This window comes from Hemicordylus capensis, chromosome 3 (assembly GCF_027244095.1).
Source record: "Hemicordylus capensis ecotype Gifberg chromosome 3, rHemCap1.1.pri, whole genome shotgun sequence".
In the NCBI taxonomy this organism is placed as follows: Eukaryota; Metazoa; Chordata; class Lepidosauria; order Squamata; family Cordylidae; genus Hemicordylus; species Hemicordylus capensis.
The window spans coordinates 346,802,207-346,821,847 of NC_069659.1; the positions used below are offsets into that span (position 1 = coordinate 346,802,207).

Here is a 19,641-nt window from a genome sequence, read left to right on the forward strand (position 1 = left end):
GGTCTTGCTTGAATTTATGCCCCAGACATTTGGGGTGCCCCTAATGGTCTTTGGCTGAGTTTTCAAAGGCCTTCCTGTTGTTTTTCTAGTTAAGTATACCTGGTACTGTATACAGTAGTGGTTCTTATTTGCCACAACCAAGGAAGATAAATCAGCAAACCCACTCTATTTGTTGCATTATAGGAACAGAGCAGACTTCACTTTGTTTTTGTTTTTAATCTTTTAATGCTACTATAACAATATTGGCTGCAATGACATTACTTCTGATGTCTCGGGGTGGGGTGGGGGAACAGGCACAGGAAATTTAATCACACTTGAGACTCTCTTTCAAAATTAGTGCCTAACCAAGGCTGCATACAAACATAATATTATATGAGTGGTGAGGTCATTCTGGGAGCACACTCACTGTGTCCTGTTCAAATGAACAAGTTTCTCTATAGGGCTGAGCTCAGGGAAAACCAGCTCTGTAAATTTGCAGCAGAAGCCACTTGTGCATGTTGCTGATTGGCTAGTACCTGTGTTATCACAAACCTATCTTCATGCCTACAGCAGTTTCATAGGTTGTTTTGTTTTTTAAAAAAATATTTTTCCTTTTTTTAAAAAAATCATTGAATGTGTTTTGTTTACAATTGTACATGCTGCACATTAAAAGAAGAAAAATAAATAAATAGACAACCTGCCTGAAGCATGGAGGGGAGAGGCAGGAGTGCTGACTAAACTGTATTTGACTTCTTGGCTTGCATGTCTGTTGATTACACTGCATAAACAAGAGGAAACCTGGGTTCACCCTGCAGAAGAATAATCTGCTCCAATTCCTAACGTTATGTTTGTACACAGCCTGAGACAGAGTTTCAAGAGGTTTTTTTACCACCACTGCTGCAATTTTTTATGAGACGCAGAAGAAGTAATAAAATGGTTTTGAATTAATGCAAATCACCTAAAAGCTCAAAATCTTCAGATTCTGCTGGATGAAGCTGCTCAGGGTAAAGCATCTTCAATACGGAATTCATCAGAGTCCGGTGGAGATGCCGTGGGTGTTTGTTCAGGTTTCCATGGTTTTCCTGGGCACTTGGAAAGAATTGGTTCTGGCAGATCTGGCTGTGATTCAAATAGAGAATCCCAAGTGCTACCTTTTTGTAACAGGGGATCAGGGGTACCAGCAATTTCTTCATTTGGGTTTCTTGTTGGGTGTGTTATTGGATGGCCTATAGTTAATGGCGTCACTGTGATTTCAGTAGCTGATCTGAGGGAGGGATCTTCTTGATTTTTTAAATCTTCAGAAAATTCCTCAGAAGGCCTATCTTTTGGGTTTTGATGTCCATATTCATGGCCGTGGTGGCCATGGTCGTGGCCGTGGCCATGGTCGTGGCCGTGGCCGTGACCATGGAGATGACCTAGTCCATCGGCATTTTCATGATTGGTTGCCAGACGAGCACTTCGGAAAGGAGTAAAACCGGGAGGTCTTCTATACACCTGAAAGCCATTATAATGTATTTAGTTACTTCAGTTTCTAGTCCAGCCCATCCTGAGAGATCAGGCAGAGCCATGGCATGCAAAATCCCACATAAAATAACTATTACTGTGGGAGTGAAATCTAAAAATACTAACTGACATCTAGACTAAATTACTCCTGAGTAGTCCTATGGCAATTAAGTAGTTCTTTAAAGTAACTCCTGGGTAGTGCTATTGCATAATTTAGTCTGGATGTCATTCACTGAACTCTGAGCTCACCCATCAGACCTAGTCCAAATTCTCACAGGCAGCCCAGATAAAGAATCTTCCAACAATTGTTCATGTCTTTGAGGGCATAGCTGCATTACAAACTTGTTTCAAACTGGTTTAAAGGCAATTTCCTCTCAGCAGGAAAATCTTTTAACTGTAATGCCGGGAGGGGAGCTTGGGATCTCTAACAGAGAACTCTCAGTACACATATCAAGCTTCAGTTCCCAGGATGATTTGAGGGAAGCCCTGATCGTTTTGCTGGTAAAGGTAAAGTGTGCCATTGAGTCAGTGTCGACTCCTGGAGGCTTTACACACAGGGCTTCTACCCCGAATCTCCTTCAGAAGAGAGTGTGTGCATTCACACACCAGCCAACCTACCCTGAAGTCCCTTCGAGACCCTTGGACCCACTCCACACACAAATCGGACTCTCTCTTGCAAATTCTAGCTTGAGTTATTTCTGGGTTTTAAAAATGCTGATTTTAAGCTAATTTTTCTGAAAATGCCGGAGTAAATAGGGATACTTTCTTTAGAAATGCAGATATAGCTCTTTAGTAATCTCTCTCCCCATCCCCCACCCCATTGGCTAGAAGGACAATATGGAGGCATGCCATGTGAACTTGCAAAAACAAAAACTGAGAGCAGAGGGGAGGGGCTGCTCCCCTCAATGCCCCGAGTGTAATTCGAAGTGGCTTCGCTCAACATTTAACCAGCAGCATGAAGCCATGTGCAAATAACTCCCTGGTGACCACCGAACCCTGTGGTTGTTTTTGGTAGAGTACAGGAGGGGTTTACCATTGCCTCCTCCCACGCAGTATGAGATGATGCCTTTCAACATCTTCCTGTATTGCTGCTGCCCAATATAGGTGTTTCCCATAGTCTGGGAAACATACCAGTGGGGATTCGAACCGGCAACCTCTGGCTTGCTAATCAAGTCATTTCCCCGCTGTGCCAACTGAAAAAGGTTTGTAGCCCAGAGTGTCTAGGGCAGTGATCTTCACTACATATCAAGTGGGAGCCACTTTGGCACCAAAAGAGTTAAAACTCTTCATTTTAAGAGCTATTTACTGTATTGACTCCACATTGTGCTGCACTTTTCCTGATGAGGGGACCCTTTTAGAGAAACAGAGCCCTGTTGAGCCACAGTGGTGTCTGGAGAGGCATGCATGGAGCACCAAGAAGTGTAGCCCTTAACAGCACTTTCCCCACTGAGCTCTATGGGAAAGCTCTGGGAAGGACTACCCTTCCCAGCATTCCTTGCGTGCTTTCCAAGATGGTTTTCCAAGATGGCTTCCAAGATGGCATTCCTCGTGTGCCTTCCAAGATGGGGCTCAAAAGGGCTGTTTTCCTTTAACAAGAGTGCCATTGGTGCTGGGCAAAGGTCAGTACTGCGTGGTGGGAGGGGCCACCTCCACATGGCACCAGGAGGAGACAGTGGAGCATTTGGCTTTGGCCAAAGCTTCACACACAGACCTAAGAAACAATCAGCTAGGGAGTCACATTTCGAGATGATGGGAACCACTGCTGACTCCCGGATCTTGCAATGAATAGCACTTGTCTGGGGAGAGGCATTTCCAGAGCTGCCAAAGAATATCCCCCCCCCCCAATACTTCTTTTGCTGTCTGCACCTGATGCATGGATGATATCCTCAAGAGCTGGTTTCCTCTGGATCTGGCATTCTGTGATGGCATGCAGGAAAGAAGGTGTCTCAGATACATTGAGCTAATGATATTGGGGGGTGGGGCCTTATTGGGGGGTGGGGACAGTCAGGATCTTCATCTGAGCTGTGAAGGCTACAGGAAACCAGTGGTCGCTGGTGGCCACCGGGGCTAGGGGAGCAGGGGAGAGCCCAGATGTGAAGGCAGGTGCCTCCATTCCACTTTATTTATATTAGGAACATAAGGAAGCTGCCATATACAGAGGCAGACCATTGGTCTATCTAACTCAGTATTGTCTTCACAGACTGGCAGCGGCTTCTCCAAGGTTACAGGCAGGAATCTCTCTCAGCTCTATCTTGGAGAAGCCAGGGAGGGAACTTGAAACCTTCTGCTCTTCCCAGAGCGGCTTCATCCCCTGAGGGGAATATCTTGCAGTGCTCACACATCAAGTCTCCCATTCATATGCAACCAGGGTGGACCCTGCTTAGCTAAGGGGACACGTCATGCTTGCTACCACAAGACCAGCTCTCCTCTCTTTGATTGGCCAGAGCAGCTATCAGTCAAGCTCAAGGTTTCTGATTGCTTGGGACCAGTTGAAGTATCACTCCCAAGAGGGGAAAACACACACACGGAGCCCCAGAATAAATCAGTGTATGAATCTCCCCTCCCCCTGCTTTTAGAGGTAATTATTCAACTGGCCCCAAGCAGAACACGGTAATGAAATCTAAAGTTAACATGGATATCCATCTCCACACACACACACACATTTCATTCTCTGCTGAATTTTAGTAGGACAACAACAAATGGGCAACAACGAACAGCCACCAATGTCTGTTGCAGATGTACAGGGTACAAGATTATCAAATCATTTCAAATTACCACAGGGGTTATCAAACATGGATTGCCAGATGTTGGACAACAACTCCCATCACCCTTAGCTACAAGGCCATTGTGATGGGGGATGATGGGAGTTGTAATCCAATAACATCTAGCGATCCAAGTTTGAGATCCTTTGGATACAAAGAGTTCTTGAAGAAGGATGGTATTCAGAATAACAAAATTCTGTGAGCACGTCATGTATTTTCCAGAAAGTTTGACTATACAGAATAGCATTTCCCCAGGGGAAGAGCCCTTTGTAGTTTAAGATGCTGGGATTCTTGTGGCCAATGAATATGCAACACAGCCACATGTTTGCTGTTTACAGGGAACATTTGCCTCTCCTCAGAAAAGTGTTAATCTGACTGATACAGCTATGGCTTCCCGGAATGCCTGCAGAGATTCCTAAACCTTTTCTTCAGCAGAGATGCTTCAGGGCAGCTATTGATTAAAGTAGCTTCAAATCACCACAGGCCTGTGTAAGCTCACAGTGTAGACGATGCTTGTAGAGGAACCATTTGATGGGCAAGTTAGTTCATAACAAATTCACTTTCTCTTAATAACTGTTTTGCGGGTCAATTCAGATGAATGCTGGCTGCAACTCGTGATCAGAACAGGACTGGGCTGAGAGTGTGTCTGCCCTGATGCTGCAGAAGAACTCCCAACATGCTGTTGGATGCCATTTAATCTCATGGGATGGATTCATCTGAACCAGCCCTCTGCATGTGTAGAGGGGCAATCAATATGAACATCACCCAGCACTCTGACAGTGTGCTGGGCCATCCTCGGAGGACGTCAGGGTAAGTGCACTCTCAGTGTATCCCAGACCTTAACGCTTATGCCAGGTGGTTCTCATCCAACCTGGCCCTATAAGGGCTATGGACAGGACATATGAAAGAATATGGACCAAAGTGAACAAGAAGATGAAGGTTTGTGATTGACTCTCTTGCCCTCTCTCTTTTTTGGTCAATAGTAGTTGTATTACTTATGACCCCTAATCTGTTTTGTGACTATTTATTGTTATTTTATTTTATTTTTTGTTAAATTTATATACCGCCTTTCATTAAAAACAATCCTGAGATGGTGCTGAGATGAAATTTGATCTAACAAAGCCACTTGCTCCATTGGGGAAATGTTATGGGCATGCAGGCTGTGCCTGTAAGTTTTCCTCAACTGAAACACTTAGAATTGAGGGGCAATTTTCATTGAGAAAACAGCACATGGGAAGAAGATGGGAAGAAGTCCCTTGGGGAATGGACTGATCCTTTTCCAATTATACCTTGCTAATAATGCCCCAGACAGGTTGGAAGTAGGGAAATGCTTTTAGAGTTCATACCGTAGTAGTTTGTTGGTAAATGCATGTTACTTGGGGATAGAATTTACTCAACCAGGGTATCGCATAAAGTGAAGCCTTGCAGTCCAGTTGTTTCTGTCATGGGAACAAAATCAAGCACAGATTCAGGTTTTATCAGTCATCATATACAGACAAAATGTGGCATGTAATGTATTATATTTGGAACTCTGCCTTGAATATTTGTGGAATGTTCCTAGGGCTACCATATTTTCAAACTGAAAACTTAGGGACACCCTTCCCATTGTCTTTTTCCCCCCAAGGAAGAAAGGAAGCCAGGTCTACCAACTGATTTGAGGTGGTGGTGGTAATGGTGTTGGTGGCCGCAGACCTGGCCTCTGGAGCGCTGGACAGCCAGGTCTACCTTTGTTTTGGTTGGGGAGGCAGTCTAGCCCACCCATTCAATAGACCTGGTCACCGGAGGCAGATCTATTCAGGGCTTTCTGCACATGACTAAATATTTATATACTGCTGTTTAGGGATGTGCGTTTCGTGCACAAAACAGGCCGTTTCGGCTGTTTTGTGGCCAAAACAAAACACCCAATGCTTAAAACAGAAAATTTTGTAGCCAAAACAAAACGTCCCTGTTTCGGATACAAAATGTTTTGTTGTTTCGGCTGGTTTGGAACTCCATTTTGCAATCACAAAAAATCTTTCTCCTTCAGTCTCCATTTTGAGTTTTGACATCTGTTTGAATTTCCAGGACTTCCAGCCTGCAGATTGGCCAGCAGGGGAGCGCGGGGTCTGGGGTTGGGGAGTGCAGCGCGAGGGTCTGGGGTGGCAGCAGGGGAGCGCGAGGGTCTGGGGTGGCAGCAGGGGAGCATGGGCTTTGGGGTTTCAGCAATTGAATTTAAAAAGTTATGTGTGGTGTTTGTTGTTAGTTGTTGTTTCACACTCTTGTGTGTGGATAAATTGCATTTCTAGGGGGGATGTGAATGTGCGTGACCAAAACTTGTTCTTTGCAAAGCTCTGTAGATGTTGTAGGTGTGTGATGTTGATGTTATTTTGGAGGGGGAAGAGTGGGTTGGGTGGTAGTGCCCCAATAGGTGCCTGCTGCCACCTAGGTTTCAGAGTCATTGGGCAAAGGGCTCAATATTATTTGATTTTTGAAGTGAAGTTTACTCTTTTCCCCCATAGTGAAGAATGGAGGTTTCAGCAGCCCCAGAATTGCACATGTGGGGCACTTGGGTGGCTCAGAGAGAGTGGTGGCATAGTGAACATAGGGTGCCAACCACCCCCATGGCTTGATAACCCATGGTGTACTGGGTTCTGTTGTTTTGAAAGTGTCCTGAGTGTAGATTCTCTGGTTGCATATGAGATTTTCAATGAGAAACCATGAATCCACTCTCATTTGCTACTGCTAATAGCAAAAAAACCCCACAAAAAAACCCCTTAAAGACACAGACTTCAAAATTTTTTTTTTAATCAACCCTTTGCCCATTTCCCCCCGGAAATCGGGGTGGTAGCCTCCACCCATTAGGCACTACCACCCCACCCCCACTCTTTTGACCCCATGACCCATTTTTCTGATCCAAATTGATTCGGATTTGGATACTTTTGGATCCAAATCGAATCTGGGCTGATTTGGATGGGTCAGATTTGGACACAAATCAAAACGGGGGTGTTTCGATTCGGGTACAAATCGAATCACAAAAAATCGTTTCGTACACACCCCTACTGCTTTTCAACAAAAGTTCCCAAAGCTGTTTACATAGATATAAATTAATTAATTAAATTGAAATGGCTTCCTGTCCCCAAAGGTTTTACAATGTACACGTGATCAGTAGACTTGGTCCCCTGTGCCAGGGTAGTGCTGGTTACGGGTGCAAAGGCAGGCAGGTCTACTTGCCAGCTTTCTTTCTTGGATTGGTAGCCCTGCCCTCTGTGGGGAACAAGAGACCTGGCCAATGGCCCACAGTGGGTCAGGTCTTCCAGGCAGCTCAAAAATGGGGGCAGTCAAATCCCAGTTGGATTGCTTTTCCTCAAGGACATTCCTCTTTTCATGAAAATAAGGACATCACCAAGGAAAATGAAGACATATGATAGCCCTTAATTTACCTATCTACACAGTGGGCAGAAGTGAGGCAAACGTCAGTTTATTATTTTATAGGGGAGGGGTTTGTGAAGAAAAAATGAAGTCAAGTGAAAGCAGGAAACTCAAATTAAGCTAACAAATGTTGAGGCTGTGCCATCGAGTCGGTGTTGACTCCTGGCGACCAGAGAGCCATGTGGTTTTCTTGGTAGAATACAGGAATGGTTTACCATTGCCTTCCCCCTCACAGTATGAGATGATGCCTTTCAGCACCTTCCTATATTGCTGCTGCCCAATATAGGAGTTTCCCATTTTCTGGGAAACATATCAGCAGGGATTCGAGCCAACAGCCTCCTGCTCTCTAGGCAGGTTGCTTCTCCGCTGTGCCATTAGGTGGTTTCATGAACTTCAATCAAATAAATAGTACAAAGAAGACATAAATTGGATTTAAGCCAGGGGCTTTTTTTTTAACCATACTCCTCAGATCAAAGCTTAATGGGTAATGAAATTCTCAAAAAGTAAGAATATGAATATTCACATAGAATTGCAAAGTTTTCTCCAATAACCCAGTTTACAGGTTTATAGTAGCCCATTTGAAAATAAATACTTTCAAAACTGCTCCTAGTTACTTACAGCATTAGTCACAGCAACACAGTTTTCATTCAGTTCCTGGACTTCAGCTTTAGAGCAATTTGTTGCACGGATTTTGAAGGCTACTCGGTAGATTACTCCAGCCACAATCTAAAATGCCAGCAAAAAAAAAACAAAAACAAAAAAACACGTAATTTATTTATAAAAAGTTTTTTACCATTCATCTTCTACCACAGAAGCTCTCAAAGTGGCTAATAATCATATGACTCATAAAATAATTAAGCCAATTACCATAAAGCAAACCAAGCATCAAAACAGTTACTATTGCAATATAGTCTAAATAACTGGTCTATCATCGGCTACTAGTTGGAGGGCTATAGGCTGCCTCCAGCCTCAAAGGCAGGATGCCTCTGAGTACCAGTTACAGGGGAGTAACAGCAGGAGAGAAGAAATGCCCTCCACTCTTGCCTGTAGGCTTCCAGCGGCATCTGGTAGGCCACTGTGTGAAGCAGGATCCTGGACTAGATGGGCCTTCTTGGGCCTGATCCAGCCGGGCTGTTCTCATGTTCTTAACTGACAAAGACCAGAACCATCAAAAACAAAAGTCAGACAACACCATAGGAAGTGTCCTCAAACAAAACTTCACCTTCTACCAAAACTCTGGGCAATGACTTCCACAACCTGGTTGCTGGTGATGAGAAGGGCCCAATCATGCACCCCCCCCTCCATACCTTGCAGGACAGAGGATCATGCACTTGGACATGCAAATGATCAAATGACCTTCCATGATCTTGACAAATGGGTCAGTTCATACAGAAGGGGGCCTCCAGATCAACAAAGTGCTTGTGCAACACAGTTGCGCATGCGCAGGAAAATCACGTGAATGTGCAAAACCTTGAAGTTGAACTATTTCACTCTTGTGTCAAAGCCCTGCGATGTACACAGACGAAGAGGTTGCTCAGCGCAGGTTGTGTTCCTTGATGTGCATGTGCAAGGATGTTTGTGCTAGTGTAACACTGCTGGGGAACGCAACTGGTTTAATTGTAACAGGTTCCACTTAACTCTGAACAATGCACACGCCCTACTACATTTCACAGATGAACCCAGGAACATGCTGGTCACCCCTCCTCTTTTTGTAATAAAGATCACTGCCCAAGCCTGCCGCCACACCCAGCAACTTATACCCACATGGAGTGTGCATTCCACAGCCTACTAGAGGCAACAATTGAGAAAGCCCAGTCCCAAGTTGCCACTTTAATGAGCGGTGGGGCTCTTATGGGGAAAGGCCTTCTCTCAGGTAACCCAGGCCTAAGGCATTTAGGGCTTTAAAGGTGATAACCAATGCATTATATTTTGCCTGGAAACATACTGGCAGCCAGCGTGTTTAAGAACAGGCATGATATTGTCTCTCTGGAGACCAATCTGTCTGCCGCATTTTGAACTAAGTGAAGTTTCTGAACTACATTCAAAACAAGACAGTAGCAGTAGAATTCAGACCTGGGATGTAGCACTTATTATCTCATCAATTGTATATAAGAGGTGATCATCATTTGCCGAGTTATACTTCTTGAGAGCCTCCTCCAGCATCTCCATCATTTCTTGATCGTGAGTTGAAATTTTTACCTCACAACCAAGACATAAATCAGGAGGATGAACTTCTGAAACCAAAACAGATTTTAAGTAAAATCAAAGGACCTGAGCTTTATAGTTCACACATTACTTTCATCACATGGATCTTCTTCGCTATGTAATTTTTGCTTACATTAAGCCATGAGAGTGAGATTTTTTATTATATAGCAGTTTGGGGATCTCTTGTCTTGGGATCTCTTTTGGAGGATCTCTAAAGGTCTATTGGTTCTATAGGGTCCAGGAAATTACAGGTCGCTTAGTTCAATGTCTGTTCTGGGTAAACTGATGGAAAGCAAAGATTAAATTGTTAAACATATAGAAGAATAGGCCTCGCTGAAGGAGAACTAGCATGGCTTTTTCAAAGGTAAATTTTGCCTCACCAATCTTTTGGAGTTCTTTGAGAGTGTCAACAGGCATGTGGATAAAGCGATCCAGTTGACACAGTATACTTGGTCTTTCAAAAAGCGTTTGAATGTTTTTTGTTTGTTTGTTTAAAAGAAATGCTTTTGACAAGGCTCAAGGCTCTTAAGCAAACTTAGCAGCCATGAGATAAGGGGACAGGTTCATGTGAGAATTGATAACTGGTTGAAGGACAGGAAACAGAAGGTAGGAATAAATGGATGGTTTTCTAAATGGAGGGAAGTAAGAAGTGGGGTCCCCCAGGGATCTGTACTGGGACCAGTGGTGGGCCACTGTGTGAAACAGGCCTTGAGCCTGATCCAGCAAGGGCTGTTATTATGTTTTTATGGTTTTCTGTTATTGAGAATGCATTTATGATGTGCATGTAACCATGCCTTTCTGTTTTTTAAAAAAACCTCTAAATGGCTTGTAATACAAAAGCAGGTAATGAAAACAAATACCAATACAATACAGCAGAACTATGAAATGTTTATCATTGTATTATATCAAATATTATCTTCATTCAGTGGAGGCCTGTTTATGTGTATGCTACTCATAATCTGGGCCCACAATACTCGAACAGTTTATCCTGTTCTACCATAGATAATTTTTGAAGCAGTAGCTAATCCGGGGCTTTTAAAATCTGGGACTCCCCCCCTCCCGCTCACAACTCCTACTAACTGAGCAAAAACAACAACACCTTTTAAATTGGTGATTCTCTTATATTTAGCAGCAGCAGAGCAACTGGCCCTATCCAGCCCTGGAACAGCAATCCTCCAGTGGCTGTTGGTGTTTATCTTATGTTTCTTTTTTAGATTACCAGCCCTTTGGGGACAGGGAACCATCTTATTTATTTATTCTTTATTTTTCTATGTAAATTTCTTTGGGAACTTGTTGAAAAGCAGCATATACAGTAAATAATAGTAGTAGTTTTAGTAGCCCCCCCACCCCCGCCCCAAATCTCTGGTATCTCTCTTCCTCCTTGGTAGTCTGAAATTATTTTCTGTAATGCTGTCACTAGCTGTTGCTATTCTTTGCTTGTCTTTTGGTGGCCAATAAGGATTAACACTGTATTTTCTAATGCTGTCACTAGGTGTCGCTATTCCTTGCTTGTCTTTTGGTGGCCAATAAGGATTAATGCTGTGTTTTCTAATGCTGTCACTAGGTGTCACAATTCCTTGCTTGTCTTTTGGCTTATAAGGAGGCTGTTCTCACCGCGCAGCCTAACCCAGGCTAGGGAAGCCCAGCTTGGGTTAGACTGCACATGAGAACTGCTGGGATTGGGCCTGATTCCAGCGCTGCCCTGCTGCCTAGCCCAGCTTTCTAGCCTGAATTTTAGCCAAAGGTTAAGGATGCAAGTACTCCCTTGACCCGGGCTACCTGCTCGTGTGCGAGCTTGGGCTGCTTCCAGCCCAGCTGCACACAGAGATGGGCACTTAGGGCACCCATCTCCTGGGGGAGTCCTCCAATGCATTGTGGGATTGCCAGAGGCCAGGATGCATCTGGGGAATCCAAGGCTGGGGATCCTTGACCTGAGGTGATGAAAAAAGAACATCACACCAACAGAACAGATTAAAGTTAAAGATATCCGAGATATCTTAGAGAGCGTCTTCTTTTATATGATTCCCCACCGCACGTTAAGGTCATCTGGGGAGGTCCATCTCCAGTTACCACCGGTTCGTTTGGTGGCGACTCAGAGGTGGGCCTTCTCTGTGGCTGCTCCTGGGCTGTGGAATGCACTCCCAGCAGAAATTCGTAATCTTAATTCTTTACTGACCTTCAAGAGAGCCCTTAAAACCCATCTGTTTGGCCTGGCCTTTCAGGGTTTTTAATTAGTTTTAATTGTTTTAATGTAAACCTGGTTTTCAGGGTTTTAATTGTTTTGATAGTTTAATTGTTTTTTAAGGTGTTTTTAAATTGGTGTTTTTATTTGTATTTCTGTTTTAATTGTTTTTAATGATTTCTGTTTTTTTAATTTTAAACCACCCTGAACCAGCTTGGAAGGGCGGTATAAAAATCAAATAGATAGATAGATAGATAGCCTTTGGGAGCATTCTGAAATTCTCAGCATTTGCAAGTCAAGGAAGTAGCAGTGACAAACCTTGGAGTTTGCACTTCTGTCTGGCATATACAAGGATGTTTGAAATGTTCACATAGGCCATGACTTCACATTCACCTATACGCTGAAAGAAAATAAAACGAGAAAAATTTGTGAGAGCCCCTTTGAGACAGGGAACCATCTGCTTTTTAGTTTTGCTAAGTAAGCCTCTTTGAGAACCCTTTTTGTGTTGAAAAGCAGTATATAAATATTCTGAAGCAGGAAGAGTAGATGGAGAAAGAGAAGGAAAAGGAGGAGGAGGAGGTGGCGGAGAAGATGGTGGTGGTAGTGGTTAAGGTTAAACAATAGCTGAATTCGGACGTACTGGGAAACTGGAGGTCCATTCACCTCCAGTTTTCCAATCTGCACGTCCAAATGGACAAAACCAGAGTAGAAGGGGAGAAGGGACCCGCAGTTTCCCTCCCCAAACTCCACCCTGAGTTTGTGTTCTTTCTACTCTGGTTCTGTGGTGCCGTTACATCGAAATGCTGGCACTGCAGTTTCAGACAGATGAAACCGAGGTTCAGAGAGGAAGCTCCTCCCTCACTCCAGCCCGATTGGCCTTACGGGCTGCCCTTCTGTCAAGCCCACCCAGCCAGCTCCCCTGCTTCTCTGCAGTCTTGCTGAGTGCAGAGAGGCCCCTCACCTGAACATCTGAAGATGGACGGGAGAGCAGGGGGAGGGGGGGGGAGCGCAGAACCAGTTCTGTGTTATGCTAGTACAACACTAGTCTGGATATAGGTCAAGAAATTAATATGTTAGACCCAGTTCCTTCCAGATGTCGCCCATTGCTTTGTTCCTCAGAGTTCTCCTTTGTCTAAATTTCCTTTGCATATGCAAGTCTGGGAGCACTGCTCCTCCGAAAGGTAGCTCCTTCTTGGCATGGTGTGCTGGTGTGAGGCTTAGGGGCCGCCTCAAATACTTTGCATTTCCAATAGCAATTTAGAATGTTCAAACCGCAATGCTTTATGTACATTGTTTTAGTGAGCCTTACAACAACCTTGCAAGGTAGGCCAGCATTCTTGTCAAAACACATCCAAAGGGCAGTGCCACAAAGCAGAAAAAGGACAGCAGTCCGACAGGTTCAGTAGGCAGGTTCATCGGCATCAGCTCTGTCAACCCCACTGTATTTTAAGCAAAGAGGCAAAGAAGATGGAGGAGGCAGCAGTGGAGGAAGAAGAGGCAGTGGTGGCACAGAAAGCGATGGCAAAGGACCAGGACCAGGACCAGGACCCTCCTGCCTCCTGCAGGGGGAGCAGCAGCTGCTTCCCCGGGAACTGCCCCCTCCACAGATGCCAGAACTAATCTCCGCTCCACCCACCCCAGCAGCCAGGCACTTGCTGGAACACCACTCCTGAAAAGCTGCTGCTGGTCACTGCACCAAACAATACTGCTGTTCCTATCTACTTTAATCTGTCCCTGTCTGGAAATACAGTAGGAGGAAGAAGGAGAAGGCAGAGACGTGCAAGGCAAGAACAAACAGAGTCAGCTGTTCTCCTAATGCAGAAAATTTCCTTCCACAATGCAGGAGCTGGCCAATTCCACTCAGTCTGGAGTGTGTGTGTGTGTGTGTGTGTGTGTGTGTGTGTGAGAGAGAGAGAGAGAGAGAGAGAGAGAGAGAGAGAGATGTGATAAATATATATAATCTTGAAGCCCTCTTCCTCCAGACTGCAATGCAGATACTGTAGAGGATCATTTTGCAACTTCTTTTTTGCAGAAATCTCTGCCTGAGGTTAAACTGCCTGCTGTCTTAATCTTTGTATGTCTTTTGGTGACTGTGCCAGTGCAGCTTGCTTTGCCAAGAGGAAAAAGAGAACTTGTCAGACTGCTGTTTTCCTGAAATGCTTTTGGCTGCACACCAAGAGCTCCCTGGAGAAAATGAAGTCCAACAGGCAGAGGTCAGGTCCTACTTCTGCCCTTGAGATTGTTCTGTAGCCTTGGTCCAGTCACACTCTTCCTCTCAGCCTCAGTTTTTCTCAACTGTAAAATGGGGATACCTCACAGGGTTGTTCTGATGTCATGGGCACTTAGGACGCTGCTCATACTGAGTCAGATGGTTAGTCCATCTAGCTCAGTATTGTCTACAGACTGACAGCAGCTTTTTAGACTGACAGCAGGTTTTCCTTTCCTTTCCCCGTAGTTTTTCTAAGGTTTCAGGCAGGGGTCTTTCCCAGCCTTACCTGGAGATGCCAGGGATGGAACTGGGACTGCATATGCAAAGCAGATGCTCTGTCACTGAGCTACGGCCCCATCGCCATCAAACACAATAACGGTAACAAAAGCCTTTCTGAATTACAAGTGCTGTATAAGCAGGAGTCTTTCTGGAGTTAGGCCTGGTATAGCAAAGCATATAAAGCCATATTTTAAATCCATCACTAATAAGCATGGGAACATAGGAAGCTGCCACATACTGAGTCAGACCATAGGTCCATCTTGCTCAGTATTGTCTTCACAGACTGGCAGCAGCTTCTCCAAGGTTGCAGGCAGGAGTCTCTCTCAGCCCTATTTTGGAGATGCTGCCAGGGAGGGAACGTGGAACCTTCTGCTCTTCCCAGAGCGGCTTCATCCCCTGAGGGGAATATCTTACAGTGCTCACACTTCTAGTCTCCCTTTCATATGCAACCAGGGTGGACCCTTCTTAGCTAAGGGGACAAGACACGCTTGCTACCACAAGACCAGCTCTCCTCTATACTAAAGCAAACTGCTTTAGTATGGAGGCAGACAATATCTATTAAGTGAGTTGAAATCGGTTTGAGAGAGATGTAACTTAATTTATGGTGCATATATCCTTTGATGCTCTGGAGTGGAAGGGATAGAATATCTCATCTCTCTCCACTCCAGAGCTTCAGAAAAGGAAAAGAGAGGTGAAGAGGAGGAAGAGGAGGATGTATCCCCCTAGACTGGAAAGTGGAGAACCCAGGCTGTTGCCTTCTGTTGCCTGAGGCTCTTTTGGACAGCAATTTATTCCAAGTTTGGCTCAAATTACAACAGGAGATGTAATGAGGCACCTGAATGATGTTCAAAGCCATTGCATAAGTTTTTTAGCGCCATCTGCTGACAATCCATGAAATAGCTGACTCTCTGTTCACCTTATAATCAGTGTTCCCTCTAACAGGGATTCCCAGATGTTGTTGACTACAATTCCCAGCATCCCCACCTGCAATAGCCTTTGCTTGGGGATTATGGGAGTCATAGTCAACAACATCTGGGATTCCCTGTTAGAGAGAACACAGCTTACAATATCAGTAGTACTGAAAAAGCATGGCGTTTTCATGGATTGTCAGCAGATGGTGCTAAGAACTTATGCAAAAACCTTGAAAATCATCTGAATATCTCCTGTTGGGATTTGTGCTGAAGCTGGAAAAAATTTCAATCCGGAAGAGTCTCAGCTTGCAGATCTGGTCCATTTTTTAAAAGAAGTGTCTGGCATGATGCGAGGGTTCACTAGGGGTAGAAGCCAACTTGGAACCTCCTACATGCAAGCATGCAGGTGCTCTTCCCAGATTGGCCCCATCCCCTCAGGGGAATAACTGACAGTCTCCCATTCAGTTGCAAACTGGGGCAGAGCCTGCTTAGCAAAGGGGTCAATTCATGCTTGCGACATGAAGGATGCACTGCAAAGGCTGAGGAAAGCTGAGCTCAGTCCTGCTTTAAAAGCTATGCTTGCATGCAGTCTATATTTCTTGGGCCTAAGTCCACATCTGCCTCTTCTGTGCCAGAGAGAAAGAGCAAATATGCAAACAGTAGCTACTGCAATCGTTTTGATGTATGTCTACTTAGTTTGTATAATGTATACCCCATATAGGTGAATGGGTGGGTGTTTGCTGAGGCTAATATTGGAGGGTCTTCCCCCAACACCAACACCACACAGCTGGACCCTTCTGTATTCCAGGATGGTAGTATGTAGAAAGTTGGTCACTTACGCCGCCAGCAATGGGCTTGCATTCTGGCGTCAGATCCGGGAATGCCTCCTTGGAGCAGTTGGTCTCTTTTACCAAATACTTATAATTATAGTTCCATCCAGCTACCACCTGGAAGAAATATTTAGGAGAGGTTGTAAATGGTTCACTAAGGTATCTGGTTGTGGGCGGGGGGTGGGGGGTGGTGGTTCAGGGACCAAACCAGATGAAATAAGATTGCACTGTCACCATCAGAATTGGTCTCTGAATGTTGTCTGGCTTACGGACTGATGTATTAAGCAGCGAGCTGCGGATCCAAGAGAGATCTTCACAGACTGCACTCACTGCTTCCACAGCATCCTGTCAGCACTGCTAGTGATGATGGGGCTCCTCCATGCCACTAATATATTAGTGGCATAGCTCCCTGCTAACTGAGCAAAGAGACACCCTTTAAAGTGGTGATTCTCTTTACTGAGCAGGGGGAGAGCAACTGGCCCTATCCAACCCCAGCACAGCATCCCTCCAGTGGCTGTTGCTGGTATCTACCTTATGTTTCTTTTTAGCTTGTGAGCCCTCTGGGGACAGGCGACTATCATATTTATGTATTGTTTATTTTTCTATGTAAACCGCTTTGAGAACTTTGGTTGAAGAGCGGTATATCAATATTCGTGGTAGTAGTATTAGTATTGCATCATCATAGCTGCAACTAGGGATGTGCACAGAACTGGTTCGGAGGCTCTTTATGGGCCTCCGAACGGGTTCGAAAGGCGGCCGGTTCGATGGCGGGGTGTGTGTGCTGCTTTAAGAGCGGTGAGGGTGTGCTTACCCCTCCCTCCGCTCTTCCCCCGCCAGTGCTCCTTGTTCCAAAGTTAATCGGGGAGGCAGCGTACCTCCCTGCTGCCCCGTTGCCCCTGTTGACTGGATATAACCAGAAGTATCCAATGTGCCGATGTGCTTAGGCGCATCAGATACTTCCAGTTCTATCTGGTCAATGGGGCAATAGGGCGGCAGGGAGGTATGCTGCCTCCCCGATTAACTTTGGAACAAGGAGCACTGGTGGTGGAAGAGCGGAGGGAGGGGTAAGCGCACCCTCCCCCGCTCTTAAAGCAGCACACACACCCCGCCATCAAACCACCCTCGCCTAGTTCCGTGCACATCCCTAGCTGCAACCTACTCCCAATGGAAGTAGGTCGCTGCTGTGATGACACAATGCATCGGTGGCATGGAAAAGACCCTGCCAACTTGGCAAAGAGGCACCTTTTAACATGGTGATTCTCTTTATTGAGCAGGGGGAGAGTAACTGGCCCTATCCACCCCCAGCACAGTACTTCCAGTGACTGTTGCTGGTGTCTAACTGATGTTTCTTTTTAGATTGTGAACCCTTTGGGGACAGGGGTCCATCTTATTTATTTATTATTTCTCTGTGTAAACTGCCCTGAGCCATTTTTGGAAGGGTGGTATAGATATCAATCAATCAATCAATCAAATAAATAAATCACTAGCAGCACTGATGGGCTGGTGATGGCCTCAAAGCAGCAAGCACAGATCCCTCTTGGATCTGTGACACTGCACAGTATGTCAGAATGGCATATATATGCTATTGATTGATTCATTCATTCATTCAAATTATTTGATTATTTGATTAATCAAATTATCAAATTATTTGATTAATCAAATTTGTACACCGCTCCAAACTTTTGTCTCTGGGCGGTATGAATGGCTATATGTCATTTATAAGTTATAAATTTTGAAGTGTCAAATGTGGCTTGCTTCCCACCCCATTCCCTGCTTTTTAGGACACCTGCCTATTGTAACCCTGATTGTAAACATATCCCAAGAACCACCTTCCATAAAATCAAGTTTGGTCCTCCTTATTGCAACATACAGACCTGACTTTTGGCACTTGTTATTTTTCCTACTTCAAAATGGAAGGGGTGGTCACTATCACGGTTAAATTGCCGTATGGTATGTCTCACAAGGGGCAGCAAAGACAAACTTTTGGTGTTCAAGGGCTTCCAACAACCCAAGCAACTGGCATGGACTGGAATAACTGTCCTCACAACTGAAAAACAAGCAAAACAAACAAACAAAATGCAAAAGAAGGATTTTCCATTTTCAAGAAGCAATGCCATTTCAGCTTTACTGCACAATGCCCAAACCAGATAATCATCAAACAAAGAAAGGAAGAATATTAATTCACGGAGACAGAGTTGCATGCATTCTTTAGTGCAGACTTCCTACAATGGGGAAGTACCCAACCGTCATTACATTCTTTTTTGTAAATGAAATTTACTGTGTAAACGGCTTTGAGAACTTTGGTTGAAGAGCTGTAGATAAATATTCATAGTGGTAGATGTAGTAAATAGCCAGAAGTTTACAAAATGGTGCAAGCTGGGAAGTCGGTGATAAAGGGCATCACAGAAAACATTGTTTAAAAATGGCAAGTTGTTAGCTGGATGGCAGTTGTTTTATAAATAAATCACTGTCCAATAGTTCAGAGGAAGTTCCTGAATAGCCCTGTGAAAAAAAGCTACTATCATCTTCAACGGCAGCCACCATTAAACATCTGGGAAGTGTCACATTTCTCTTGCCTCCTGGCAAAGCTCATAGGTAGGTCTTCAGTTTCCTCTGCCCCTTTTCTCCCTCCCCTGGGAGCTCTACACACATGGCTTTTAGCTCGCATCTCCTCCAGAATGGAGGATGTGAGTCCACATATTATCTGCATTTATCCCGAAGTTCCTGCAAGCTATCAGGGACCAGTTCACACTCAATTCTGCTTTTTCTTGAATTACTGCTGTGCATTCTACCTAATTATGTCCAGGGTAAAACAATCCTCTATTTGCGGCAGCTTTTTGTTTTGTTTTGGTTTTAAAAACAAACAAACAAAAACCCAACCCCTGAGCTTTCTGGTATGCCCCGCCACTTCTCTCTTGATGTGTGGGGTGGCCATTGCCAGTAATTCAGGTTTTTTCCAACACTCTCATTTGCATTTCCCCAAGGCGAATGAGGGAGAGTTTGACAGCTGTGGTCTGCTCTGAGTGATTTGCAATTGTGAGTGCTTTACATATGCAGATGCTGATGGAGGGGAAGGGAGCTGGGACTCTGAGCCATCAAGTAGCCACCTTCGAGGAGAGGTCATGGGGGGAGGGCTCAATGCAAACCAGGGAATGGACTCCATCCTTGGCAAGGATTCCTTCTTCCCAGTACCATGCTGGGCTCAGGGGTGGAAACTGGAGGTGAGAGGTCACCCCGGCTGCTCCCCTGCTCAGCCTGTCCTCCTCTCTTCCCTCTTCTCTCCCTCCATCCCATCCCACCCCACCCCGCAAGGGAGAAGCTGCTGCTGCCGCCAACATGGACTCTGGACTGATCCAAGCAGGGAGCGCATGTT

General features: G+C 45.0%; 1 protein-coding gene across 5 annotated transcripts in view; it reads right to left on the reverse strand.

Annotated features, from left to right (window-relative positions):
• Nucleotides 1-201: 201 nt before the first annotated feature.
• The window catches only part of KNG1 (kininogen 1), a 45,423-nt gene continuing 25,983 nt past the window's right edge, over nt 202-19,641 (reverse strand). For 4 of the 5 annotated variants that reach the window (XM_053311503.1, XM_053311502.1, XM_053311500.1 and 1 more), the window contains exons 5-12: nt 18,143-18,315; nt 16,278-16,385; nt 12,358-12,439; nt 9,726-9,886; nt 8,271-8,378; nt 5,591-5,683; nt 3,349-3,399; nt 202-1,473 (exon numbers count right to left, since the gene is read on the reverse strand). In XM_053311503.1, the coding sequence (XP_053167478.1) occupies nt 979-1,473; nt 3,349-3,399; nt 5,591-5,683; nt 8,271-8,378; nt 9,726-9,886; nt 12,358-12,439; nt 16,278-16,385; nt 18,143-18,315 (1,271 nt within the window). In that variant the 3' untranslated portion in view covers nt 202-978. The remainder of the gene's footprint in view (nt 1,474-3,348; nt 3,400-5,590; nt 5,684-8,270; nt 8,379-9,725; nt 9,887-12,357; nt 12,440-16,277; nt 16,386-18,142; nt 18,316-19,641) is intronic. The other variant, XM_053311504.1, reaches the window with a different exon arrangement.